At 36.7% G+C, this 10,411-nt stretch overlaps 1 protein-coding gene across 1 annotated transcript; it reads right to left on the bottom strand.

Annotated features, from left to right (window-relative positions):
• Positions 1-5,307: 5,307 nt before the first annotated feature.
• LOC123947369 (olfactory receptor 12-like) lies at positions 5,308-6,255 on the bottom strand. Its single transcript, XM_046013538.1, has one exon. It carries the CDS (start codon positions 6,253-6,255, stop codon positions 5,308-5,310), a length of 948 nt encoding a protein of 315 aa, XP_045869494.1.
• Positions 6,256-10,411: the final 4,156 nt, after the last annotated feature.

The following is a 10,411-nucleotide window of genomic DNA, read 5'->3' as shown; positions in this document are numbered from 1 at the left end:
GGCTGCATAGTATTCCATTGTGTATATATACCACATCTTCTTTATCCATTCATCTGTTGATGGACATCTAGGTTCTTTCCATAGTCTGGCTATTGTAGACATTGCTGCTATAAACATTCGGGTACACGTGCCCCTTCGGATCACTATGTTTGTATCTTTAGGGTAAATACCCAGTAGTGCAATTGCTGGGTCATAGGGTAGTTCTATTTTCAACATTTTGAGGAACCTCCATGCTGTTTTCCAGAGTGGTTGCACCAGCTTGCATTCCCACCAACAGTGGAGGAGGGTTCCTCTTTCTCCACATCCTCGCCAGCATCTGTCATTTCCTGACTTGTTAATTTTAGCCATTCTGACTGGTGTGAGGTGATATCTCATTGTGGTTTTGATTTGTATTTCCCTGATGCCGAGTGACGTGGAGCACTTTTTCATGTGTCTGTTGGCCATCTGGATGTCTTCTTTGCAGAAATGTCTGTTCATGTCCTCTGCCCATTTCTTGATTGGATTGTTTGTTCTTTGGGTGTTGAGTTTGCTAAGTTCCTTATAGATTTTGGATACTAGCCCTTTATCTGATATGTCGTTTGCAAATATCTTCTCCCATTCTGTCAGTTGTCTTTTGGTTTTGTTAACTGTTTCCTTTGCTGTGCAAAAGCTTTTGATCTTGATGAAATCCCAATAGTTCATTTTTGCCCTTGCTTCCCTTGCCTTTGCCGTTGTTCCTAGGAAGATGTTGCTACGGCTGAGGTCGAAGATTTACTCATATTTATCTGTTCTTACACAATTGAAGCCCTTGTATTACATTTTTTTTCTCTATTTCATTTCGTTTTCTGTGATGAGAAACAATTCATACTCCCAAGGCACAATTGATCAATGCTACATTTATTCCCTGGAAATTTCTTTTTCCCTTGAATTTTTTTTCTTTGTACTGAAACTTCCAGAAAAGTTTATTAGATTGGCTATGTTTACATTAAAATTATGAAGAAAACTTGTTTTCTACACAACATGTTCATACATTGTTTTCTGATTCTGTTTAGTTGTCTGTGCTCTCTTGCATTTCACTGAGTTTCTTTAACATAATTATTTTGAATTCTTCTCAGGCAAATTATAGATCCCCTTTTCTTTGGGGTCAGTTACAAGATCTTTGTTAATTTCATTTGTTGATGTCATCATGTTTGTCTGATTCTTCATGATTTATGTGGCTCTGCATTGGTATCCACTTGTTTGAAGGAGCAAACATCTCCATGATTTATGGACTGATTTTAGCAGGTGAAGTCCTTTTGGTTCCCTGAGCTGATGGAATTATCTCCGGAATTGCAGTAGTGCTGGATTGGAGCCAATTTGAGACTGTCACTGGGTCTGTAGTAGGGTCTGTATTTGGCATGCTTATTACCAGGGGCTCCGGTGGGCATTTTTGTTCTGGCCTCTGGGTAGATGGGACTGCCTCCAGTAGTTTGTTCAGGAGGGTGGTACTAAGATGAGGATCTGCTTCAGGGTCCATAATCAGGTCCTCAGTCGCAATCTATCACCAGGTACACAAATAATAGTATCTCCTGCTGCACCTCCAGACCTGCAGGACTGCTAGCCACTGTGGCTGTAGGGGCCTGGAGTCAAATATATGGTCCTTTCGGATCTTTGGGTGTGCAGATAGGAGAGTTTCCTGCTTAGTTCCTGTGTCGGCAGGACACCTGATGAACTGCTGCTGAGACAGGCTGGAACCCCGTTACAGGACTACTCAGAATCTACAGTCTGACTCAGTTTGATGGACTTATCTCCAGGAGCTCCCAGACTCTGACTGAGAGGGGCTAGAGCTTGTTTGCCACCTATTTCAGGGTCCACAGCCAAGGTGGAAGTTTGTATGCTTGTTATCCAACCCGGGATGGACATGATTGCCTTTAAGTGCCTTGCCATATGGGACTGGTCACAGGATCAAGTCAAAAGGGTCTGTATTTGAGTCTTCAGGGGTTTAGAGCTTTTCCAGGACTGTAACTGGCACCATGTTGACAAGTCAAGCTGCTTGATTGTGGGCCAGTTTTCTCAAAACAGTTCTCTACAGTCTTGAACTGCACAATCTCCAGTCTGGATCCCAAACCTCCCTCAAAGGCAGTTTTGTCACTGGATGGATGACAAACTATTGTTCAGGAATATGAGACATGGTTGGCTTATTCCATCATCTTGCTGACATGAATCTTCTCTTTTTCTTTGTAATTTTTGAATGATATTTTTCTACTGCATAATCCAAGGAATTTTATAATTTTCCACATTGAGATCTTATACATCTTTTGCTGAATTATACTAAGTCCTTGATAATCTCTGATACAGATATAAATTGTGTAGCCTTTTATTAAATATTTTAGTTGTTCACTACTGTTCTATCAACATGAAATTGATTTTTTTAAGATTTTATTTATTTATTTGAGAGAGAGAGAGAGCAGGAGTGGGCAGTAGAAGTGAGGGAGAGGGAGAAGCAGTCTTGCCAATGAGTCAAAGCCCAATGCAGGGCTTGATCCCAGGATCGGAAGATCATGACCTGAGCCAAAGACTTAACCATTTAAGCCACCCTCGCACCCCATGAAATTGATTTTTTATATTAATCCAGACATCTGTATAAACACTTCCTTCATATTTTCTTTATAAATAGTCATGTAAATGAATAAAAAATCAGTAAATGAGCTATTCATTTACTTAAGTTATAAGTAACATATGTTATAACATATAAGTTCATATACTTAATCCCTTATACTTGAAATTTCTATTTATCATCACATTGCTCTTACTAGATATAATAAGATGCTAAACTGCATCTTTTTGGGGATAATGGACATTTTGTCTATTTCTTAATTTTTCTATTCTTAATTTTAAAAATTTTCTATTCTTAATTTTGAAGAAAATATGTCTAACATCCTCTCCTTTAGAATGTGTGTTCATTCAGTTTGTATAAATGTAATTTGACAAATTAATGAAGTTTAGTTGTTTTTCTTTAAAAAAAAAGGTTTTATTTATTTATTTGAGAGAGAGAGCATGAACAGGGAAGAGGTAGAGGAAGAGGGAGAAGTAGACCCTCCACTAAGCAGGGAGCCTGACACAGGGCTTGATCCCAGGACCCTGAGATTATGACCTGAGCTGAAGGCAGATACTTAACTGACTGAGCCATCAAGGTGCCCCGAAGTTGAGTTATTTTTCTGATTTCACTGTTTTTAAAATCCTAAAATAGAGTAAAAAGTTATCAAATACTCTTTTGTCTATGAGATATTGTTTTATACATTTAAACAACAATAAAAAGTTATCATCTAAATAAGTCAAGTACATTGGAATAAGAAACATCATCTAAAGAATCCTTAACATTAAAAGTAAACAGAAAAATTATTTATATAATGATGAAAACAAAAGTAAATTACATGGAATATTACATAGAAGTTTTAAATATGTCATTAAAATAAAAACAGAAAACAAAGTAACCAAGAATTCTACATATGAATTCAGAAATATTATATGCAGATATCATATTAATGAACGTAATATGTGTCTGTATTAAATTTATGAATTGTAATTTTGAATACATCTAAACAATCAGAAACTCAAAATTCTCATGGTATGAAGTCAAAACTATGGCAAATTTATTTAAGCAATATAAATTGGAGACACCTGGGTGGCTCAGTTGGTTAAGTGTCTGCTTTCGGCTCAAGTCAGAGTCCCAGGGTCCTGGAATGGAACCCCATATCAGGCTCCCTTCCCTGCTTGGTGGGGAGTCTACTTCTCCCTCTCCTTCTGTCCTTCCTCCCACTTGTGCTCTCTCTTTCATGTTCTGTCTCTCAAATAAATAAATAAAATCTTTTAGGGGAGGCGAACCATAAGAGACTATGGACTCTGAAAAACAACCTGAGGGTTTTGAAGGGTCAGGGGTGGGAGGTTGGGGGAACAGGTGGTGGGTGATGGGGAGGGCACATTTTGCATGGAGCACTGGGTGTTGTGCAAAAAGAATGAATACTGTTACGCTGAAAAAATTAATAAAAGGGGGAAAAAAAAAAAAAAAAAAAAAAAAAGAACATAAAAAGATGAAGTTCTAAGGATTAATAATACAATGTATAGAAAACAACAGACATCAAAAGAATTAAATTACATTAAGATGTGATTTTATGTTCCTCCATAGCAATAATTTTTTTCAATCTAGAGAAAAATAAGGATTTTCAAGATGAATACCCAACTTTTGTAGCAACATGGACGGGACTGGAAGAGATTATGCTGAGTGAAATAAGTCAAGCAGAGAGAGTCAAGTATCATATGGTTTCACTTATTTGTGGAGCATAACAAATAACATGAAGGACAAAGGGAGATGGAGAGGAGAAGGAATTTGAGGGAAATTGGATGGGGAGGTGAACGATGAGAGACTATGGACTCTGAAAAACAACCTGAGGGTCTTGAAGGGGCGGGGGGTGGGAGGTTGGGGGAACAAGGCGGTGGGTATTAGGGAGGGCACGTGTTGCATGGAGCACTGGGTGTGGTGCAAAACAATGAATACTGTTCCGCTGAAAAGAAATTTAAAAAATAAGGATTTTCAATCAATATATGGGTTGTGAAAATGATCCCAGAATATAAAAAGACAGTAATGAAACCAATAAACAAGAGTGATACTGGAAAGAATATCAAACATTTATTATAAGATACCATGACAAAATAGTTTTATAGGAACCACATTTGTTTATTTATTTATTCATTTTTACTTTTTGCTTCTTGATGGAATCATTCATTTTTGGATGATGGAAGGATATTATGAATTATATTATTAGTGTAATATTTTGTACCACTCCTTTGTATAATTTAGACAAAACCAGTAATTTACATTACCATAGCACCTTGAATTCTCATTTGCAAAGATTGGACAGTGGCAAACTTGGTTATGATTTGGAGAAAACAAAGAGCATAGTGTGTGTCTCTTTCAGCTTTCTCCTTCTCCTGATACATAGATGGATAAGTAAATACACATATTCATATATATTTGTGATATTATATTAATAAGTTGAATGTATTAATGTAGTATATTATATTTGTAAGTTGTAACTTTTCATACACCTAAGCAAATAAAACATGGAGAACAAGCCCATATAATAACTAGACATCTCACCATGAAATAATTATGTAGGATTATAAAGATCTATATTGGTTTTTAGTCTTTCCTAAAGAATCTATTGATGTTATAAAAAATAAAACAAACCTTGATCTTCAAAACTTTTGGATGGCTTTCGTTGAAACCATTGTATAAAAAATTATTTAAAAAATTGCTTTTAGTCTATCTGCAGTTTCATAGATGGCATGTCAATGAAAAGATAATTTTTTTAACAATACTCTTTTCACAGCATTTTTCACCTCTCTGTTCCTTAGACTATAAATCAGTGGATTTAACATAGGGATGATAAGAGTATAGAAAACAGCTATAATCTTGCCTTTTTCTGGTGAGGACATGGCCCCGGGCTGGGCATACATGAAGAACACAGTACCATAGAACAAACTCACCACAGTGACATGAGAGCTGCAAGTAGAGAAAGTCTTACTCCTGCCATGGGTGGAGGGGATCTTCAAGACAGTGGATAGAATGTAAGCATAGGAAACCAGAATGACAGTTGTGGTGGTGATGATGATGAGGGCAGAGAGAATGAACAGCACAATCTCATTCACAAAAGTGTCATCACAAGAGATCTTGATCAGGGCTGGGACATCACAGAAAAAGTGGTCCAGTCTGTTTTCTCCACAGAAACGCAAGCTGAAGGTGAGACCTGTTTGTATCATGGAGTTAACACCTCCACATATATAGGAGCCAATCACCAAACGAGCACAAGCCTGTTGAGACATACGTACAGGATAGAAGAAGGGCGAGCAAATGGCTGAGAAGCGATCATATGCCATAATGGCCAGAAGAAAGCCTTCGGTCCCAACACAGAGAGCAAAGAAAAAGAACTGTGTTGCACAGCCATTGTAGGAAATTTTCTTGTCCTTGGACAAGAAAGTAGCCAGAGTTTTGGGAGCAATGACTGTGGAGTAACAGAGATCTAAATAAGACAAATTTCTGAGAAAGAAATACATAGGTGTATGAAGTTTGGAGTCTATTTTAATGACAATTATCATGCTGATATTTCCCACCACAATGACCATGTAGATGAGCAAGAAGAGTAAGAATAAGAGAATCTGTATGTCTGGAGCTGTTCTGAATCCCAGCAGAATGAACTCACTCACTTCTGAGTAATTCCTATTCAGCTCTTTCTTCATAGCTGAGACCTATCTGAGAAAATGGGTGGAAGGTCATGAAGCCTGTGGAATGCCTTGTTAACGTTGGTTCCTGAGGTTCTCAGTGGGAGAAAAAATATTGAGAGGTCTGCTTGACTACACATCTGACAAAACAGCCTTATTTCTTCTAATATATTTAGTATCCTTGTCATATGGGAAATGTGGATGGTCAAAGGATGCCTGGGATGAGTGATGACATCAGTCATTCTATGTCATTTGCTCCAAGCTAAGGAATTACATGTACAAGGTCCAAATTTTACCTCTGTGAATCAAACAGAATCTAAGACAACTACCTGCATTTCCAATGCCTTGAAATCTTCTGTCAGATGGAAGATACTAATAATACCTACATTATAGAACTACTATGAAGATAACATGAGACTGAGTATGAAAAGAAACATTTACAGTTACCAGAACATCTTAAAAGCATAAAAAATATTAGCCAAAAAAAAAAAAACTAAATCAGCAAATAAGAAGCTAAAAATTATTTTTGCATTATGAATGGCAAACTGGGTGAAAACATAGTCATTTCCTTTCCCACCACAAGATGCAGTTAATTTGGTTCTCAAAACATTCTGCTATTTAAAAGATATTAGAAAACATGGTTTTCCTGTTTTATGAGGGAGAATGAGCATCCGTCTCAAAGAAAGTCATGTGACATGATGAATCAAACTCCTCTAGGAATGTTCTGTTCAGCCTCCACTTCCTACATCATCTACTCTGAATCTCTAATCTCTGATTCTGGTATGTCCACTCTTGTTAGCAGCCAAACTCCAACATGTCTTTTTCCTTTTCCTGTTAAATGCTAACGTCTTAGTTATGGAAATTATTCTGTTTACATAGAGGTATTATGGTTGAAATACAAGATTAACTTCCCTAACAAGAAGTGTTTTTTTTCCTTACCTATGTTATTAATTAAACAGAAGACATTTATGCAAATAGAGCAAAAAAATCAATATTGCATTGGTTTTGTTGTTTGCTTTTCAAGTAGCTATTCATCTTAATATCAAACACTAAAGAGACAAAGGTGCACATGGATAAAATATTAATAATTTTAAATATCAGAATAATTAAATCCAAGTGGAATAAAGGACATTTTATAATTCTGTGGTCCATTACTTTATATAATTTCTGAACTGACAAAAAAAAATTTCCCTAAAGGAACTTATGACATATTTGAAGTCACATTTTTATTTAGAAAATTACATAAAATTCAAAGTACAGTAGAGTCAGAAGTGAAACTGATTTGGCTTCTGTTGCTATTTTTGTGTATGTGAAGTCAAAATATTTTATTAGTTAAAAGTGTGACATTTTAACTCATATAAATCCGAGTTTTAATCCATGTCCTGCCACTCACTGGCTAACTAATCTTAGGCAAATTGTTCAAATTCTACAGAGCCTCAGTTTTCTCATCAGCAAACTATAGTTTAGAACATTTACTTCATAGGATTATTGCTGTAAGGATTAAATTAAATGATGTATATAAATTAAATGAAATATGTAGCATCTGAGAAGAAAAAGGTGCGCAAATAATAAATCTGTGAAAGAGTGAACTGAAAAAAAGAAATGTTTGCTAAGTTAAGAAAATGATCCTCAGAAAAAGTTGATTTCCGGGGCGCCTGGGTAGCTCAGTGGGTTAAAGCCTCTGCATTCAGCTCAGGTCATGATCCCAGGGTCCTGGGATCGAGCCCCGCATTGGGCTCTCTGCTTAGCGGGGAGCCTGCTTCCTCCTCTCTCTCTCTCTGCTTGCCTCTCTGCCTACTTGTAATCTCTATCTGTCAAATAAATCTTAAAAAAAAAAGTTGATTTCCAAAAACCATGTACCTTACTTGAGATCCAGCAGATTCCAAACAAGCATCATTGAAGAATTTTAATAGCTGATCATTCCATTAATAGAAGCTTTGAGAAAACTGTAGTTAATTACAAAAGTGCTTCACATTACATGTTAGACTTATTCTACTATCTGAGTACACTCAATCAGTAGTCTTTTTTAATTTCTAAGTCTCATGTACCTCATTTTTACTTAGCTGAACTAAAAGAGAATCTTAGTTTGGGTCTTCAGTTTGAACGTCAAGAAATATCTTACTCTTTATATTCTGCAAAGGCAGGACTGCAAATTCCTATGTTATCCGCCATAAGTTTGACCTAGCCACATTGTTATTATAACCGAGAAGAGAGATTAGAAATATATGTATATAAATGTGTGACATTCTTGAAAAGTAAGAAGACCCTGGAGGTCAATTAGGTCAGAGTTTGCCAAACTTCCCCATACCTCAGAATCAACTGGGGAGCTTTGTTTTGCTCTGCTTTTAAGACTGATTCTTAGATCACACCTTATTCTTAATTAATCTGAATATGGAAAATTATCTATTAGTGAGATGAGTGTGGAGAAGCATTCATCTATTTTAAGATTTCCAACTGACTAAAGAAATCAGTCTGTATGTAGAAGTTCGAGAATTAATTAATTTGGCCTTCTCCTTGCTTCCTGGAAGAATAGTGATTGCCTCATCCAAAGTCAATCAAAATCATCATTAATTATAAAGTTTCTTCTAAAAAGACACTCATAACCCTTCATGGCATTGTTTTACAAATACTACCTCCAGCAATTTCTATCTTTATCCAACACAAATGTGTAATAAACACAATTCATTTTTTTGAAGATTTTATATATTTATTTGACACAGGGGGAGAGAGAGCACAAGTAGGCAGAGAGGCAGGCAGAGAGAGAGGGGGAAGCAGGCTCCCTGTTGACCAGAGAGCCTGATGCGGGGTTGACCCCAGGACCCTGAGCTCATGACCTGAACCAAAAGCAGAGGCTTAACTCACTGAGCCACCCGGGCGCCCCTATTTCTTGTTTTTCTGATGCAATACATGTTTCAAGTAGATCACTACAGGGTTTTGTCTGTTTGTTTGTTTTGTTTTATAATTTTTAATTTTTTAATAAACATATATTATTAGCCTCAGGGTACAGGTCTGTGAATCGCCAGATTTACACACTTCACAGCACTCACCATAGCTAGCACATACCCTCCCCAATGTCCATAACCCCACCACCATTTCCCTACCCCCCACTGACAACCCTCAGTTTGTTTTGTGAGATTGAGTCTCTTATGGTTTGTCTCCCTCCCAAACCCATCTTGTTTCATTTATTTTTCTCCTACCCCCAAACCTCCCATATCGCATCTCCACTTTCTCATATCAGGGAGATCATATGATAATTGTCTTTCTCTCATTGACTTATTTCACTAAGCATAATACCCTCTAGTTCCATCCACGTCATCCCAAATGGCAAGATTTCATTTTTTGGATGGTTGCATAGTATTCTATTATGTATATATACCACATCTTCTTTATCTATTCATCTGTTGATGGACATCTAGGTTCTTTCCATAGTTTGGCTATTGTGGACTTTGTTGCTATAAACATTTGGGTGCATGTGCCCCTTTGAATCACTTCATTTGTATCTTCAGGGTAAATACCCAGTAGTGAGATTGCTGGGTTGTAAGGTAGCTCTATCTTCAACTTTCTGAGAAACTTGCATGTTGTTTTCCAGAGTGGCTGCACCAGCTCGCATTCCCAACAGCAGTGTAGGAGTGTTCCCCTTTCTCCGCATCCTCTCCAGTGTCTGTCATTTCCTAACTTGTTAATTTTAGCCATTCTGACTGGTGTGAGGTGATATCTCATTGTGGTTTTGATTTGTATTTCCCTTATGCCAAGTGATGTGAGGCATTTTTTCATGTAGATCACTACAAGTTTATATAAACCAGGTTCACCCCCACTTCCAAGGCATTCCTTTATTGTCTTTACATTTCCACTCTATACATATACTTTTATCTTGGGCTCTGAAAGACCTTTTAGAGAATATATTTTATATATAGTAAAATGTCTTGGTCTGGAATATTTGAAGAAGCTTCTGAAATTTCATGAAACCCCAATAATTTTAAATAAAGTTTTGTGCATTTAAATAGCAAGTTTTATGATTTATATCAATATTATCAAAGCCATCTATGAAAAACCCACCGCAAATATCATTCTCAATGGAGAAAAACTGAAAGCTTTTCCGTTAAGGTCAGGAACACGGCAGGGATGTCCATTATCACCACTGCTATTCAACATAGTATTAGAAGTCCTAGCCTCA

Source organism: Meles meles, chromosome 7 (genome assembly GCF_922984935.1).
Source record: "Meles meles chromosome 7, mMelMel3.1 paternal haplotype, whole genome shotgun sequence".
In the NCBI taxonomy this organism is placed as follows: domain Eukaryota; kingdom Metazoa; phylum Chordata; class Mammalia; order Carnivora; family Mustelidae; genus Meles; species Meles meles.
The sequence above is the reverse complement of the archived record's forward strand: the minus strand, read 5'-3'. Positions and strand labels throughout refer to the sequence as shown.